At 45.3% G+C, this 19,143-nt stretch overlaps 1 protein-coding gene across 1 annotated transcript in view; it reads right to left on the bottom strand.

The window, feature by feature from the left end:
• The window catches only part of LOC142658083 (inter-alpha-trypsin inhibitor heavy chain H3-like), a 95,697-nt gene that overhangs the window by 64,334 nt on the left and 12,220 nt on the right, over nt 1–19,143 (bottom strand). Inside the window, exons 5-9 of the mRNA XM_075833802.1 lie at nt 15,095–15,257; nt 14,156–14,266; nt 13,663–13,788; nt 11,034–11,150; nt 1,716–1,884 (exon numbers count right to left, since the gene is read on the bottom strand). Of these exons, the coding sequence (XP_075689917.1) occupies nt 1,716–1,884; nt 11,034–11,150; nt 13,663–13,788; nt 14,156–14,266; nt 15,095–15,257 (686 nt within the window). The remainder of the gene's footprint in view (nt 1–1,715; nt 1,885–11,033; nt 11,151–13,662; nt 13,789–14,155; nt 14,267–15,094; nt 15,258–19,143) is intronic.

Raw genomic sequence — 19,143 nt, 5'->3', positions numbered from 1 at the left:
CTTGTGATGCTCTGGGCTTGGAGCCCAATGAGAGTGCTGGCAGACAGGAAAGTGCACACTTTAAGGCCTGTTCCACGCTGCCAACGTTTTTATATATATATATATATATATATATATATATATATGCAGGGCCGGCTCCAGGTTTATATGGGCCTTTGGGCAACACAGACTTAGTAGGCCCCTTTGTGGAGCAACTACACGGTTGCAGTAAAATGGCAGAAAATGTCACTTTGTGCCCCCATATAGTTGTTAGGCCCTTTTTATGCCCCATATAGAAGTTAGGCCCCCAGTTTGTACCCCCATAAATTAAGTGCCCTCTGTAGATAGTGCCACACAGCCCCCCAGGTAGTGCCACACAGCCCCCTCCCAGATAGTGCCACACAGCCCCTCTCCCAGGTAGTGCCACACAGCCCCCCTCCCAGGTAGTGCCACACAGCCGCCCAGGTAATGCCACACAGCCGCCCCTCCCAGGTAGTGCCACACAGCCGCCCAGGTAGTGCCACACAGCCCCCCTCTCTCAGGTAATGCCACCCAGTCGTCCTCTCCCAGTTAGTTGCACACAGCCGCCCTCCCTGTAGGTAGCGCCTTTGGGGCTTCTTCTAGGAGTGGAATTCCCAGCCAGAGCATGGCCGACAATCTTGTCAGGGATTCCCCTCCAGGAGGAGCCCCTGAAGTCACTGTCCATATATGGATAGTGATGTCGGGAGCAACCTCAGAGCCAAAGTCCCGGGCAGAGCGCTACTAGCACTCTGTCTGAGACACTGTTCTGCTCCTGACATCACTGTTCATATATGCACAGTGATGTCAAGGGCTTCCCCAGAGACGTAATCCCGGAGCAGAGCCGCTTCTAGCGCTCTGCCTGGGACTCCTTCTCTCCTCCTGACATCACTGTTCATATATGGACAGTGATGTCTGGGGCTTCACCAGAGCCGGAGTCCCGGGCAGAGCGCTATTAGTTACTAGAACTCTGCCTGGGAGTCTGTAGCGTAGTAAATGGCAGAGTGGGGAGATACCTCCCTGCTCTGCCATAGCGTTTAATAGTATCTGCGTCCTAAGGATGCAGATACTATTGAATTTGGCGTCACTACCTCTGTAGCAGCCAAAGCGGCTGTTAGCAGGGCCACTGGGCATGGAGGGGCGGTGTGACGGCGGGTTGAACGGGCCCCTCATGCCGTGGGCTGCTACAGCGGTAGTTACGCCGCCTTCTAGACAGGGGCTCCCTCTAGAAGCAGAATCCCCGGCTAGACCCTGGCCGGTGATTCTACTCCTGGAGAAGCTATGATGGCAGCGTCAGCACCCGGCAGCCGAGTGGGCCCCCCCCAAGGGTAGTGAGCCCCGGCACTTGCCCGGGTTCGATGAGTTCTGATGCCGGCCCTGTATAAACGTGACAACTGCACGGGGCATTGGCAGTTGGAACGTATATAGCCGTATGGCTGACGTGGAGGGGTTAATATGTGAGCTACCTCTCTGACTTTCTAACATATCCATGTAAAATAGATCTTCATTTACAAGCTACAGTTTCAAAGATTAAAAAGAAACCAAGAAGTCAGAGTGTGTATTATAATCACATGTGGTTAGGGGTTTGCTGGAGATTATGATTCAAATGACATGCACTGCCAAAAGTATTTTCCAGAAACAGAATGACATCTGCCATTTTGAAAATCCGTTATATACATTTTCACTAACTTTACAAAAAAACGTATAAAATATCTTACTGCCTGATGGAGTTATCGTCTTGACAAATTTTCTAGCTTCTTCTAGGTTTTCTGGAGTTGCTTTGACCAAATAATCCTTCCACAGCATAATGTTACTCTCAAACAGTATGAAATTAAAGTGATCATGTTCTGAAGTGTCATTCAGAATGCGGAGAAGGGCTTCTTTTGTCTATAATGTACAGATACAATTGTTACGTTTACAGTATATACAATACATGAATTTCAGAAAAAAAGACATGTTTGGCTGGTATCAGTTTGTCAGGCCACAAAGTGGATGTATGATTGACATACTCTTTGGCTGGTAAACTTTCTGTAAAACTTTTTTTATACAAACAGTCCTATATGTTTAGTAAATTATAGGGCATTACATAATTTCATATTGTATACAGGATACATTTTAAGTGGGTATTACGATTATAATAATATATCTCAATAGGCATAAATCAAATAGTTATTTAAAAGGGCAATATAGATAATTTATTGTATTATATATAGTTATACAATTTTCCAATGTACTTTATGCATCAGGTGAGTATTAATTTTTATTTTTTTATTGGGCCACTCTCTTTGGGTGCCATTACTGAGTGGGGGCACTATAGCGGCAGCCAGGAGTGTAGCTAAAGGCTCATGGGCCCCGATGCAAAGGTTCTTCTTGGGCCCCCCGCCAAACTTCTCATGGCCGACGGCCCTCAGCTTTCAGCTGCATCGCTGGGTCTCCAAAGTGACCCAACGATGCAACACTAGCAGCCAGGGGCGTCGCTAAGGTCTTGAAACGCCAGTGGAAATAGCCCCAATACATATACCAACCCCAAAAAATGTGTGCGTGTATGTATATGTGTGTGTATAGGAGACAGCATAACTCTAGCACTATGATCCTATAGCTATGGATAGGATTAGATACAGTGGTTTAGCAGACAGTATCACGCATGATAGGATTAGATATAGGGTCCAGCAGACAGTATTACACATGATGGGATTAGATACAGTGGCTCAGCAGACAGTATCACACATGATAGGATTAGATATAAGGCCCAGCAGACAGTATCACACATGATGGGATTAGATAGAGTGTCTCAACAGTCAGTATTACACATGATAGGATTAGAGATAGGGCCCAGGTCGCTGACATTGCAGCCAGGGGCGTAACTAGGAAAGACTGGGCCCCATAGCAAACTTTTGACTGGGGCCCCGCCTCCCCTGGGTGTCACACAACCCCCCCCTTGTAGAAAGTGCCTTTTTTACAAACCCCCCCTTTTGATAACGCCATACAGCGCCCCTGTAGATAACGCCATACAGCCCCCTTTGTAGATATCTACAGAGGGGGCTGTATGGCGCTATCTACAGAGGGGGCTGTATGGCGTTATCTACAGAGGGGGCTGTATGGCGTTATCTGCAGAAGGGGCTGTATGGCGCTATCTACAGAGGGGGCTGTATGGCGCTATCTACAGAGGGGGCTGTATGGCGTTATCTACGGGGGGACTATATGGCGTTATCTACGGGGGGTCTGTATGGCGTTCCCTACAGGGGGGGTGTATGGCGTTCCCTACAGGGGGGACTGTATGGCGTTCCCTACAGAGGGGGACTGTATGGCGTTCCCTACAGGGGGGACTGTATGGCGTTCCCTACAGGGGGAGACTGTATGGCGTTCCCTACAGGGGGAGACTGTATGGCGTTCCCTACAGGGGGAGACTGTATGGCGTTCCCTACAGGGGGGGACTGTATGGCGTTCCCTACAGGGGGGGACTGTATGGCGTTCCCTACAGGGGGGGCTGTATGGCGTTCCCTACAGGGGGGGCTGTATGGCGTTCCCTACAGGGGGGGCTGCATGGGCTAGAAAGTGCCTTTTTTACAAACCCCCCCTTTTGATAACGCCATACAGCCCCCCTGTAGATAACGCCATACAGCCCCCTTTGTAGATATCTACAGAGGGGGCTGTATGGCGCTATCTACAGAGGGGGCTGTATGGCGTTATCTACAGAGGGGGCTGTATGGCGTTATCTGCAGAGGGGGCTGTATGGCGTTATCTACAGAGGGGGCTGTATGGCGCTATCTACAGAGGGGGCTGTATGGCGCTATCTACAGAGGGGGCTGTATGGCGTTATCTACGGGGGGACTATATGGCGTTATCTACGGGGGGTCTGTATGGCGTTCCCTACAGGGGGGGTGTATGGCGTTCCCTACAGGGGGGGACTGTATGGCGTTCCCTACAGAGGGGGACTGTATGGCGTTCCCTACAGGGGGGACTGTATGGCGTTCCCTACAGGGGGAGACTGTATGGCGTTCCCTACAGGGGGGGACTGTATGGCGTTCCCTACAGGGGGGGACTGTATGGCGTTCCCTACAGGGGGGGCTGTATGGCGTTCCCTACAGGGGGGGCTGTATGGCACTATCTACAGGGGGGCTGCATGGGCTAGAAAGTGCCTTTTTTACAAACCCCCCCTTTTGATAACGCCATACAGCCCCCCTGTAGATAACGCCATACAGCCCCCTTTGTAGATATCTACAGAGGGGGCTGTATGGCGCTATCTACAGAGGGGGCTGTATGGCGTTATCTGCAGAGGGGGCTGTATAGCGTTATCTACAGAGGGGGCTGTATGGCGCTATCTACAGAGGGGGCTGTATGGCGTTATCTACGGGGGACTATATGGCGTTATCTACGGGGGGGTCTGTATGGCGTTCCCTACAGGGGGGGTGTATGGCGTTCCCTACAGGGGGGGACTGTATGGCGTTCCCTACAGGGGGGGACTGTATGGCGTTCCCTACAGGGGGGTGTATGGCGTTCCCTACAGGTGGAGACTGTATGGCGTTCCCTACAGGGGGGGACTGTATGGGGTTCCCTACAGGGGGGTTGTATGGCACTATCTACAGGGGGGGCTGCATGGCGCTATCTACATGGGGGCTGTATGGCGCTATCTACAGGAGGCTGTATGGCGCTATCTACAGAGGGGGCTGTATGGCGTTATCTACGGGGGGACTATATGGCGTTATCTACAGGGGTCTGTATGGCGTTCCCTACAGGGGGGGTGTATGGCGTTCCCTACAGGGGGGGACTGTATGGCGTTCCCTACAGGGGGGGACTGTATGGCGTTCCCTACAGGGGGGGTGTATGGCGTTCCCTACAGGGGGGGACTGTATGGCATTCCCTACAGGGGGGGACTGTATGGCGTTCTCTACAGGGGGGGCTGTATGGCACTATCTACAGGGGGGGCTGCATGGCGCTATCCACAGGGGGGCTGTATGGCGCTATCTACAGGGGGGCTGTATGGCGTTATCTACAGGGGGGACTGTATGGCGCTATCTACAGAGGGGCTGTATGGCGTTATCTAGAGGGGGGACTGTATGGCGTTATCTACGGGGGGCTGTATGGCGTTCCCTACAGGGGGGCTGTATGGTGTTATCTACAGGGGGGACTGTATGGCGCTATCCACAGAGGGGACTGTATGGCGTTATCTACAGGGGGGCTGTATAGCGTTACCTACAGGGAGTCTGTATGGCGTTCCCTACAGGGGGGTCTGTAGGGAACGCCATACAGCCCCCCCTGTAGGGAACGCCATACAGCCCCCCCTGTAGGGAACGCCATACAGCCCCCCCTGTAGGAAACGGCATACAGCGTCCCCCCCTGTAGGGAACGCCATACAGCGTCCCCCCCTGTAGGGAACGCCATACAGCGTCCCCCCCTGTAGGGAACGCCATACAGCGTCCCCCCCCTGTAGGGAACGCCATACAGCGTCCCCTCCCTGTAGGGAACGCCATACAGCGTCCCCTCCCTGTAGGGAACGCCATACAGCGTCCCCCCCTGTAGGGAACGCCATACAGCCCCCCCTGTAGGGAACGCCACACAGCGTCCCCCCTCCCAAAAAAAATGCGACCTACAGTGTGTCCTAATAAAAGACATGTATCCCCTATCCACAGGATAGGGAAAACATGTGTGATCGCTTGCAACGATAGGGAGAACGGGGGACTGAAAGTCCCCTGAAGTTCTCCATGACTAACCTCTGACTTCTGGCATCTGCGCAGCTCACTAAAAATGAAAGGAGCGCTGGTCACGCATGCGCACAAGCGGGACCGGCGCTCCATTCATTTCTTCGGAGCTGCCGACACAGACCCCGGAAGTCCGAGGTTTGTGATGGAGAACTTCAGGGGACTTTCAGTCCCCCGTTCTCCCTATCAATGGCAGCGATCACACATGTATCCCCTATCCTGTGGATAGGGGATACATGTCTTTTGTTTAATGGCAGAGCGGGGAGATACCTCCTTGCTCTGCCGTACTTTTCAGTGGCGTCGCGCTGTAGCAGCCATAGCGGCTGCTAGCGGAGCCTCCGGCCATGATGGGGGCCCGTACCGGCAGACGACACGGGCCCCCTCACGCCGCGGGCCCCGTAGCAGCCGCTACGGCTGCTACGGCGGTAGTTACGCCACTGATTGCAGCTCCAGCGCTGGACCCAGGAAAGTTAAGATAATAATTGTTTTGCTTTTTTATGTTACTAATTATTTTTGTGTGTTTGTGTTTTTTTACACGTTCGGTTGTTGGACTACTTCGGATTCGAGGACTACTTCGATTACGGCGTTTTTTTATTCTCAATAAAATGGATAAGAGGGCAGCATTAATGAGTTGGGACACTATGGGGCAGCATTACTGACTGGGGGGACTTAGGGGACAGCATAACTGAGCATCACTTATCGGGCGGCACCATTACTGAGTGGTGGCATTAATGGGGAAGTATTACTGAGTGTGTTTGCACTAAGGGGGCACCATTACTGAGTGGGCACTACTACTATAGAGGTACTGAGAAGTTACTGTGTTTGTGTCTGGCACTAGGGGGCTCTATAATCATGTGGTGTACTATAGGGGGCAGCATACTGCGGAAACAAATTATGGCCAGGAGAATTTGTCATGGCAGTCTGGGACGGATGGAGAAGAAAACGGAAAATGAACAATTCCAAATGACTGGGGGCAGCATTACTGAGTGGTGGTAGCATTACTGAGTGGGGGCATTAAGGGACAGCATAATTGAAAGGGGGCACTAAGGGGACAGAATTATTGAGTGGTGGCACAATTGATGAATGTGGGCATTATGGGGTGGGGGCACCATTGTTGAGTGGGGGGACCATGGAGGCTAAAACTGAGTGGGGGCAATAAGAGGGCAGCATTACTGAGTGGGTGGCATCATTACTGGGGCAGGCACTAAAGGGCAGTATCAATGAGTGGGTACTAAGTGGGCAGCATTACTTAGTAATACTGCAGCTTTATTACCCCACACTAAGTGGGGGCACCGCTACTGAGTAAACCACCCCATTACTGAGTGGAGGCACTATTAAGGCAGTATTACTGAGTGTGGGGCACTAAGGGAGCAGCATTACTCAGTGGGGGCACTAAGGGACCCCATTACTGAGTGAGGGGCACATAGGGAGCACTATTACCGTAGGGGGACGACAAAAGTGGGCACTAATTCTATGGGGGCACTAAGAAGGCACTATGTTTGTGTGGGGCACTAAGAAGCCACTAAAGGAGGCACCAAACTGCAGAAACCAGTAATGCAAAAATCTTCTTGGCAGTCTGGGACAGATGTATAGCAAAACGGAAAGTGAATAATTTCACCTGGGAGTCACTGGATTTAATTGTGTGGTATTCACAACATGATTATACTCTGTAGAGCGCCACTGTAGAACTGCCATGTGACCACTGTACAGGCACTGTATAGTGATATAATTGGTTATATTGGTATTTGTGGTAGATATATAAGGTCATGGTGAAGAGGTATTATTTGGACCTTGTATACTGGTATTATTTGATAACTGCAGGACTGTATTTTTGGGGGACAGGCCCAATGTATATATAGGTACAGGTTTCCTTATAAAGTAATATCCAGGGGCAGTATACATATAAGGTAGTGTATCTAAGCTTAACATGATCTAAAAGTTTTATAGCTATGCTGTCTTCAATATTGTTTTTGGGGTGGGGGGCAAAACATATGCCTTGGGGCCTAGTGCTCCTGATCTTTTAAGATCCTAGTAATGCCCCTAGTTGTTATCAATGGATATGCCGTACAAATCATCATCAATATGTAGGTTATCCGTAAATCAACACAGAGTAGATAGATCCTAGTGACAATTGATTGGCTCAATAGTCAGTTTACATCACTGTCCTGGTCATGTGATGATCACACAGGTGCAAGACTTGCAGTCTCAGTATGTGCATCAGATATCTGCCGTGCACCTGCTTCACATGAAAAAGACAGGTTTTTATCACTTGGGAGTTAACAATGAAAGTTCCAATTGAATGATTGCAAGCAGAGATCTTGAAAAATGTGAGAAATTGCTACAGAACTTATTTTGGGAAATTGTATAACTTGTCATTATACAAAAAATAAAATTTAATAGCTGAAACTGTAATACCATACTAAATATGCAGCATATAATTTGGTGCACCTCCAAATGGAAACAAATACTGTCTACACTTGGTCTCCACTTGTTCAATACATGATTGTTTTGTTGGGCTTTGTTTGACTGTTTACAGCACGTGATAGTAAAAAGGTTGTAGTTGAAGAGGACCTGTCACTAAGTCAAAAGTCAAACTGTTTTTTTGACCTGAATAGCGCTATCTCCCTGATTTCACCGCCATTATTTTGATTTTTCCTGGACGCCCCAACCATTCCAGAGGCATGGCTCACTGTTGTTTTGTTTCCCCAAAAGCCAATTTCCTTAGTTAGCCAACGGGGAGTGAACTCTCCTAATTATCCAGAGGTGGAAAAAGCTTTGCTGCCTCTGATGGTGACCAATCAGCATGAGGCAGCTTGAGGGTAGTTCAAGCCCCGTTGGCTAACTACAGCAAATTAGCATATGGCTAGCCAACACAACAGTTAGCCAAATCTCTGGAAAGGAAAAGTCTAAGGCCCTGTTCACACAGAGTTTTTGCCACATTTTTCACTGCGTTTTTCGCTCGCGCCCATTGAGCGCCATGGGCAAGAACGCAGCCTCTCCGTGGAATACTGTCCCGTATTGAAAACATGATTACAGTACGGGACAGTTGTCCCGCAGCGAGGCAGGGACTCCTAGCGTCGTACATAACTATGATGCTAGGAGCCCGGGTCCCTGCATTGTGTTCGGTCCGGGAAATGCGGCCGAAATACGTTCCGTATTTTACGGACCGAACATGCTCGTGCAAATCCAGCCTCACTGTGTGTGTGCTGTGCCATATTATGGTTACTGTGTCTATAGACATATATCCCCTACAGTTCCCTTGCCATCCGCCACAAAATAACATCTTCCCCCACTCAAGGTCGGAGGCTCAATACCTCCTGACGCAACAAGGTTGCCACATCAGCACCCTTTATTACAGAATATATTACGTTCATCCGAATAGTAGCTTTCCCTCTCTGCCCTATAGGGGAGCAGTGGCTGGCCATAGTCCTTATTTACCACAGTCTTGCTTCCACCTTTCCTTATAGTTTCATGGGATGCCTCCGTTTTCCCATAGATTCCAATTGATTTATACTTATCCACATCAATCTATAATGCCATTGTGTATCTATCCTGTATCTAGTGGACATAATAGTATTATTAGTCCTGATATGGGACTGTTATGATTCCTACATATTGTTCATTCCAGCATCCTCTTAGATACACAATACCCCAAAAATGTTTAACATTTTGTAGCATTTTATTTGTATTTGTAGTTAAAAAAAAGGGATTTAAAAAAAAAAAAGCTTGTACTCTAAACCTGTCTAGTTGTCCTATAACTGTTATCACTTTAACAGGGTAGTCTTGTTTGGACAACCCCTTCTTGCGTTGCAGATAAGTAAAAAAAGAACTGATTGGTAGGGAAAATAGTTGAAATTAAGAATTACACACACATTCTAAAATCACATAGCAATGAGCATAAAAACCACTGTGGCATGCTGGTTATCTGCAAAATCGTGGTAGATGAACAGCGGTTTTACCAGCAACACCATGCAGCCATTAACAATCAGTTTGACAACCATGTCGAACAGCACACTGGCAAGGTTTTCAGGCACATCGCGGCCAGATCTGTGGGAAGGACTGGTCTAAAGCATGCAAACACAAAATATACCAAAGTACAGATGTAGCCATCTTTATCTTGACTTTTAACACATTAAAGAGGCTCTGTCACCACATTATAAGTGTCCTATCTCCTACATAATCTGATCGGCCCTGTAATGTAGATAACAACAGTGGTTTTTATTTTGAAAAACGATAATTTTTGAGCAAGTTATGAGCAATTTTAGATTTATGCTAATTAGTTTCTTAATGCACAACTGGGCGTTTTTTAACTTTTGACCAAGTGGGCGTTGTAAAGAGAAGTATATGACGTTGACCAATCAACGTCATACACTTCTCTTCATTCATGTCCATCTGTATTCAAAGCACAGCGTGATCTCTCGAGATCGCGCTGTGCCGTCACATACACCCACATTAACTTTACTGAAGTGTCTTGAGAGTGAATAGACATTGGCTCCAGCCAAGATGCGATGTCTATTCACACTCCTGACACTTCGGCGAAGTTTCTGTGGGACTCACACAGCATAGCGTGAATCCTGGCTAGAGGCAATGTCTATTCACTCTCAAGACACTTCAGTAAAGTTAATGTGGGTGTATGTGACAGCACAGCGTGATCTCGCGAGATCATGCTGTGCTGTGAATACAGATGGACATGAATGGAAAGAAGTGTATGACACTGATTGGTCAGCGTCATACACTTCTCCTTACAACGCCCAATTGGTCAAAAGTTAAAAACGTCCAGTTGGGCATTAAGAAACTAATTAGCATAAATCTAAAATTGTTTATAACTTGGTCAAAAATGATCGTTTCTCAAAATAAAAGCCACTGTTGTTATCTATATTACAGCGGCAATCACATTATGTAGGAGATAGGGCACTTATAATGTGGTGACAGAGCCTCTTTAAATACACAGTGATATGAAACTTTAACTTGGACTTTTTTAATGGCTTTTTTTGTGTGATATCAAGATGCAGCAAGTTATCAGAGTCAAGTTAAACTTGGCAACATCCGGATATATTATATCTATAGCAGGTTTTGTTTTTTTTCCTAAATATTATGTAACAATGTATTTGACCTTAAACAAAACGTGTAGAAAAAGAAGTTGTTATTTTAAGTTCAGCTAGATTTGCATTTTCAGTCGCTATCTAGGCATGAAATTGATATTCAATATCCCTGCTCTCTTTTTGTATTTAACATAATATGCCTTTTGCAACTTTTGATAACAAAAGCAATAGAGCAAAAATATAAGAAAATCTCAATCCACAAAGTATAAAACGATGCATAGAATATCAGACTTACCTGCCTCATTTTTGTACCCCACATTGATCCACTTCTGTCTATAATATAAACTACATTTTTTGGTACACTAGACAATTTAGGGGGAGCAAAAAAGTGAACAAAATATCCATTGACAACCTGAAAAGCAAACAGAGCAAAGTTATTTTAATACCAAAAGTGAATCTACACATTATGGATAACCACAGATAGGCGGAAGTCTCAGATTGTGGAGACATCTGTCCATCTTTAAATCCCTAGTAGAAGTAGTTTAATAAAGTTATTAATAAATAAATGGAAAATCTCAAGTAAAAAAAATGAAAACACACTTTGTTATGAAAAAAACGAAAACGTTAAAAGCATAATTGGTATTGTCGTGTTTGTAATGACTCAAACTATTGAGCTATAACAGTATTTAACCTGCACTGTAGATACAGTAAAAATAAAAGTAAAAATAATGCCAGAATTGCAGTTTTCTGTTTATTCAGCCTTTCAAAAAGTGCAATAAAAAGCGATCAAAAATTTGTGTTTCCCAAAATAGTAAAACCACAAGTTGTCCCACAAAAGAAAGCTCTGATACAGCTAGTTCAGTATAAAAATAAAAAAAACTGTGCAATAAGTAGTAAAACATAAAAAAAACTATATAAATTTGGTATTGCCGTAATCGTAATGACTCGCAAAGTAAAGTTATTATGTTATTTATATCACATGGTAAACGGCGTAAATTTATGACGCAAAAAAGAATGGTAACATTTCTGTTTTATTTGCCAATACCCCCAAAAAAAGTTTAGAAAAGTTATATGTACCCCAAAATGAAGGCATTAAAAATACAACTTACAACAAGCCCTCGCACGGCTATGTCTACGGAAAAATAAAGAAGTTATATCCTTTGAAATGCAACGATCCCAAAAATTTATTAAAGGGGTTGTCAACTACTGGACAACTGATGACTTATGCACTGGATAGGTCATCAGTATATGATCTGTGGGGGTCCGACACCCGGATCCCGCACTGATCAGCTGCTCTGGTGGCCTTTGGGAACTGGACGTCCATACTGGAAGCAGTTGGCTCTGGTCATGGAATAGCGACGAGTACTGCAGCTCTGCTTTTATTCAAGTGAATAGGAGCAGACCTGCAGTTCTACAGCACGGCCACTATGCAATGTACGGAGCCAACTGCTTCCGGCTCCGTACATTGCATACTGATCAATGACATCTGGTACCTGCAGGCCACCGGAGCAGCTGATCGGTGCGGGGTCTGGGTGTCGGACCCACACAGATCATATACTGATGACCTATCTGGTAGATAGGTCATTAGTTGTCCCATAGTGGACAACCCCTTTAAGGCCCAAAATAGACTGGTAACTAAAGGGTTAAAATTTAACATGCCTGATCCTTATTTCCTCTGACAGTAGATGTCTGGGGATTGTACTTATTAAGTAATTGTAGTAGTGTTCACTTAACTGATATCCCTGCTGGGCTAAATAATATATAATAGTGGCAGGACGTGACCCTTAATCTAAAACCTTTATTGGATTTATTTAAAACGATACAAAAAAATAAACACCCTGGTGTGAAAGTGTTTTAAATACAATTCTGACCAGAGTCTCAGGACTGTATCCACCAGTGTCACTTTCTTTTTGTGTGCACTAGGGACCGATTAACGTCTACGCAATTCCCACACTAGCCTGGGCCCTGATCACAAGTCTTCTTGTTTGTGTGGGAGTTGAAGTCCTTTCCTCTGTATATACTATACTATACTATTCTCGCACATTGTCCCTATATTAATTTCACTGCTCCAAATGTCTGGGGACTGTAGATGTCTAGGGACTGTAACACATTAGATCTCTGCCCATTCTCACAACTTCAGCTGGGTCAGCCAACAGATATATAAAATGTGTATTGCTAGCAGGGGTTCACTTAGGGTGGATTTCTAGTACCTGTTAGATTACTACCACTTCTAATAGGAGCTTATTGCATATTGCATAAGGATTTCTAAAAAAAAAAAAAAAAAAAAAAAAAAAAAAAAAAAAAAGAATAGAGTACCATGGGAGCTGTATAATTCCCTATGCAGTGAGCCCCCTTAGGGCCCATTCACACGAACGTGAATCTCGTCTATCTGCTGTGCATGTAAATCATGCACAGCACACGGACACATTGATTTAATGGGGCCGTTCACACATGCGAGAGTCCGCTGCATGAAATCTGCATGTCCTATATTGGTGTGTTTTCATCCGTGTGCAGTGCGTAATTTGTGCATCAATTCCTTTTAAAAAAAGAAACTGCTTTTCGAGTGCGTGAAAAACGCATGACACCAACAAAGCACACTGATGCAAAACGCAACACACGGACAGATTTACGTGTGTTTTTTAGGCGCGTAAATCTGTCAGGCTCGGGTGAATGTAGCCTTAGTGACAGCTGCAGGCAAACATAATGTTATTATGTAACGCTATGGCTGAGTGAAGGGAAGCAGGAGATCTGGAGTACTGTAACAAAAAAACAACCCTTATAAAGAATTTTAAACCTACTTAGATTACATATTTATGAAAAAGCAAATGCCCTAGACCATCTCTAATAACCCCTTGACCATCCAAATGAGCTTGGAAATCCCTCCTGTGTTTGCCACTGGGCCAGCTCTAATCATAACACCTCACCTGTATGTTTCCAGGGGATTCTCTATTAACATCATAAGTAACAGTAAAATCTCCATCCAGTAAGGTGGTATCACAGTTGGCACAAGAACGCTGCTGATCTATTGTGGGTTTAAAAGAGACATGGCCCTGAAGATAAAAAACAAAACCATAATTATCTTGTTTCCAAAATCTGGCCATATACAAACACGTATGAGGAGTCCTAAAATTACCAATTTTGGGTAAAATTCACAATAACTTAAAATGATTGCAAATCTAACTCTTCCCAGCTGCAGTGCATCTGTAAAACCCAACATAGAAAGAAGCTACAGAGCATGTTATTTTCCAAGCCTTCTAAATGAAATTAAGCTTGCTTTAATGAAAAGCGAAGTCCAGAGGTATATATTACTTAAACATAAATAGTGATGAATAAACCGCTTTACAGGTACATATGACATAATTTTTACCTATAGACATGAACATTTTACAACTTTTGCTACAACACATTAGACGTTACCTTTTCTCCAGAGAAAGATTTTTCTATAGTAGGTAGTAGGTCATTTGTTAGAAAAGATGCTTGAGCATCTAAAAAGTTGATACCTTGAGGTTCATGTATGTTCACTTCAATCTGAAACAGAAATGATAAAAAAACGTTACTGTCAATGCATATATGGACAGTGACAGTGACGTTAGCTGCAGTGCTGGAGTCCCTGGGCAGAGCATCAGCTGATGCTCTGCTCGGGAACTCCAGCGATAGGAAACCCCTGAAGTTACTGACCATATATGGACAGTGACGTCGGCAGCAGTACTGGAGTCCCCGATTAGAGCATCAGAATTTTAAATTAAAGTACATTAGTAAGTGACTTCTTTTTACATAAAAATATTAGTGCAATGCAATTTTTGGTCCCAGGATAACCCCTTAAGTGTGATATGTTGCAGTAACTGTAGTCTTTTTCTCTATTTTATTTTTCTCTTTTTACATATTACCAAGTGGATCTGTTGGATCAACATAAAAGGTAAACTTTTGCTTGTACCCAACATTTCGAAACTGCTATTTCCTTTTCTTGAATATATATTTTACATGTCCCCCAAGAGGTCATAAATGAAGCCAAGACCAAGCAAGAAGGCATCCAGCGATCACATGATCATCAGCTCCAACATACATTAAGCGATGTGTATAATGTGAAGGAGACAACAGAAACAGAAATAAAGCATTCTTGTTTTCTCTCTAGGTTTTCTGGTTGTCTCTGACAACCGCCTCCTGATCTGCTTGATTGCAAGAGTAGAAGCTTTGAACTTGCGGTATATGGTTGCAATGCCGGGTTTGGAGTCGAGGACAATGTGCCATACGTTTACACCACGTGGTCATTAACTGGTTAAAGACATAACAATTTAAAACCAAATTTTTATTATGAGAACTAAGCCTGAATTGCAAATAATACTACAAGAACTGTACCTCATATTTTTTGACAAGAGTTTTTGGTTGAACTTTGATGAACATCTCATATTTTCCAAGATTACGTTTCAGCATTTCTTCATAGACCAACTCAAATGTTACTTTACTTTCTGGAGCCACATTAACGGACACTGTAAATTTCTCAGTCTTCCTGCCAGAGGCCCTGTGTAGACCAGCAATAATTACTTTATATTAGTAGGACACATATGTGGTACAATATATGTATTATCCCCATGATAATATACTGGGATATATTAATGAAAAATTCTGGCAAGAAAGAAATGGTGATATTGATTATAGAAGCGTTTCTCAAAATGGGTTCTGTAGAAACTCAGGGTTCCACCGCAAACTCTATGGGGTTCAGATTCCTGCAATGGCGGCCACCTGCAGCCACAATAAGGATGTCACTCATTAATACAGTATGCATTGATTCATTGCAGAACCCTTCTTTAAGAGGACCTGTCATTAGGTCATATAGGTTGAACTGGTTTACTGACCTGTATAGCGCTGTCTCCCTGATTCCAGCGCTGATTTTCTTTTTTTTCCTGGACCCCTACCACGTTCCAGATATGTGGTCCATTGTTGTGTTGGCTCCCTCTATGCCAATTTGCTGTAGTTAGCTAACAGGGCATGAACTACCCTCAAGCTGCATTATGCTGATTGGTCAGCATCAGACGCAGGGAAGCTAGCTCCATCCCATTGGTTAACTACAGAAAATTAGCCGATATGGGGGGGGGGGTCCAGGAAAAAAAGAACAGTGCTAGAATCAGAGAGACAGTGCTATTCAGGTCAGTTTGCTAGTTCAATTTATATGACCTATTGACAGGTCCTCTTTAAAGAAATATTAATAAGAGCACCCTCTATGTAGCAGCGGCAGCAGTAAATCCTTCATTGTGCCTAATCTAATATATATTTTGTAAAGTTTGTTTGAAGCCCGATTTTTCATTGGTTTAAAAGCAGTCCATGTGACCGCTGCAGCCTGTGATTGGCCTGTGATTGGCTGCAGCAGTCACATTGGATGAAACGTCATCCCGGGAGGCCGGACTGGAGGAAGAAGCAGGAGTTCTGGGTAAGTTAACTTTTAATACCTTTAACTCCAGCGGTAGTCACTGTCCCGGGTGCTGAAAGAGTTACTGACAATCAGCTAACTCTTTCAGCACCCTGGACAGTGACTATCCCCTGACGTCGCCTAGCAACGCTCCCGTAATAACGGGTGCACACATATAGCCACCCGTAATTACGGGAGCGGGAGCCCCATAGACTTAGGCCTCATGCACACTTCCATCACCGTTTTCACAGCCGTTTTTCACGGATCCGTGTGTCCGTGATTGGAACCGTATGCTTCCCGTGTGTACTCCGTGTACACTTCCGTGTTTCAGTTTCCAAGAGGAAACTGAAACCCGTTCACACTATGTACACGATATTGTGAGCGCCGCACATGCTATTCCCTGTCCAGCGGTACTCACTGTCCATGGTGCTTAAAGAGTTACTGCCGATCAGTGCAGCCCCTTAACACTTTCAGCACCCTGGACAGAGACTACCACTGGACAGGGAATACCATGTGCGACGCTCACAATATAGATTAATGATTCATATTAAAAAAAAGCTGCAACAAAAAAAAGTTACTACTTACCCAGAACTCCCTGCTTGCGTGCTTCTTCCTCAAGTCCGGCCTCCTGAGATGACGTTTCAGACCATGTGACCGCTGCAGCCAATCACAGGCTGCAGCGGTCAAATGGACTGCTGTGTCATCCAGGGAGGTCGGACTGGATGTCAGAAGAGGGACGCCTCACCAAGACAACGGCCGGGGTACGTATGAACTTATTTTTCTTAATATCGCTGCGTTCCAGCACTGATCAGCAGCCTCTTCTCTCTATCAGTGCTGACAGAGAGAAGGGGCTGCCGATTAGTGCAGTGCAGTATCTGTCTGTATGTGTACCTCTGCCCGTCCGGCTGTTGCTAGGCAACGGCTCTGTCACAAACGGACTGCACACGGATGCCTTCCATGTGCCTTCAGTTTTTTTGATGGCCCCATTGACTTGCATGGGCCTCACGGTCACAGAATCTTGTACCAAAGTAGGACATGCTCTACTTTTGTCGGAACGGAGCAACGGGACCTTCAAAGTGTGCATGGCCCCATTGAAGTGAATGGGTCAGGGTGCTAGCCGTCTGAAAAACGGCTAGCACCCTGAAGAAAAAGACTGAAGTGGGCATGAAGCCTAGGCCTTATTTACACGAGCGTATTTCACGTCCGTGATACCTGCGTGAAAATCAAGCACGTCGCACGGACGTTTGGAAGTCAATGTGGCCATTCAGACATTCCGTGTTTTTCACGCAGTGTGTGTTCGCTTCGTGAAACTCACTGCATGTCCTGTACTTGAGCGTTTTTTACGCATCACGCACACATTGAAGTCAATGGGTGCGTGAAAGTCACGGGCAGCACACGGATGCACATCCGTGTGCTGTGCGTGAATCGCGCAACACTTGCTCACGAAATGAAAAGAAAAGAAAAAGAAAACCACCTCCTTCATTTCATTTTGTAAAACTCAAAACCGCGTGACATAAGGATGCCATGTGCGCAAAAAAACGCAGCCACGCACCAAACACTGAGGACACACGGAAATGCAACGTGCACAAAACACTGCGTTTTTTACACACGCAAAACGCACACGTTCGTGTGAATTTCGCCTTATATGGACATGTTCTATATTTTTCAACGGCCCAGGCACCTTCTCGTAAGCAAACGGGAAGGTACCCGTGGCCAATAGAAGTCTATGGGCCCGTAATTACGGGCCGTAATTACTGCCCGTGATTACGGGCCTTTTTACGTTTGTGTGCATGAGGCCTAAATCTGTCATGAATATATTGCTTCATTATTTACACTCTCTAGCAATTAAATTCATATCGAGAGGTAGCAATTAAATTCATACTGAGAGGTATTTAAATTGTGAGCTTTTACTCTATCCACACCGTAAGTCAACCTCCCGAGCAACGACGGGTATAAAAGCTAGTAAACATATAAAGCATGAGTTGCTCCATACAAACATGCTCTATCAACAACAGCGCCCTGCCAGAGGATACAGCTCATTAATATTAATTTATTCACTACAGGGCCCTCCTTTTGAATGCTTTAATCTTTCGGACCAGAAAAGGCATTACCAAAAGGTGGGCCCTGCAATGAATAATCTAGCGTCCCACTAGGACACTACTAAATGTGATATGTAGATTGTTTTGTGTTGGAATGGATTCAACTTTGTTCCAGTCAGAAACCTGATTTATATTAATGTTTACATTTTATTTCATATTATAAGTGACTGTACCTTTAAATATCTGGGATTAACCATCTGAGGCTGGAGCAGGACGGTAAGGTTTCCCGTGTTTCTATTATACTGTCGTTTGCTACAAAGATTGTTCAGGAAGGAGGACGGAGCTTAAATAACATAGGCTTTCCAGTGGCAGTTAGTGGCAGTGGAGTTCAGCTTAGGATAGGCTGAGAAGAGGATGTACTGAACTCTGAGGAGTACAGAGGAGCATTCCGTGAGGAGAAGTTGTCCATGTGCCTCACAGCCATGACTGGGTCATAGGCTTCCGGCCCGGCTCAGCAGTTTACATGTTGCTGTTGTGCGGAAGACCTGATCGGAATTGCAGAACATTGAGATATATGTGCACCCTGCCAATGGGAACTGCATACTAAAACGGAGAAACGGATTGCTACAGTTAAGTGAGAACTTGAGATTTGGCAAATCTTGCTCCAGCTCAGCCAACCCTTTGTTGGAAGACTGCCTTGTAAGACTGTGTACCTCTATCTTGGAGGTGTTCTGCAATTTGCTGACAAGTAAAAAAAACGTGAGTTATCTGTTCAATTGCACTACAGTTTCCGGCTTATCATATTCACTACACCATTAAGGGCACCCCACCTTCCAGGAGACATTTACACAGGGCGTGCCCTGGGGGAACAACTACCATCGTCATCTAAGAGCAAACCCCTCATCACTGTGCCAGCCCTAGGAGTGTGGGAGGCCTAGTGGCGGCGGGCCCTTCCACCGTTA

This window comes from Rhinoderma darwinii, chromosome 7 (assembly GCF_050947455.1).
Source record: "Rhinoderma darwinii isolate aRhiDar2 chromosome 7, aRhiDar2.hap1, whole genome shotgun sequence".
Taxonomy (NCBI): Eukaryota; Metazoa; Chordata; class Amphibia; order Anura; family Rhinodermatidae; genus Rhinoderma; species Rhinoderma darwinii.
The sequence above is the reverse complement of the archived record's forward strand: the minus strand, read 5'-3'. Positions and strand labels throughout refer to the sequence as shown.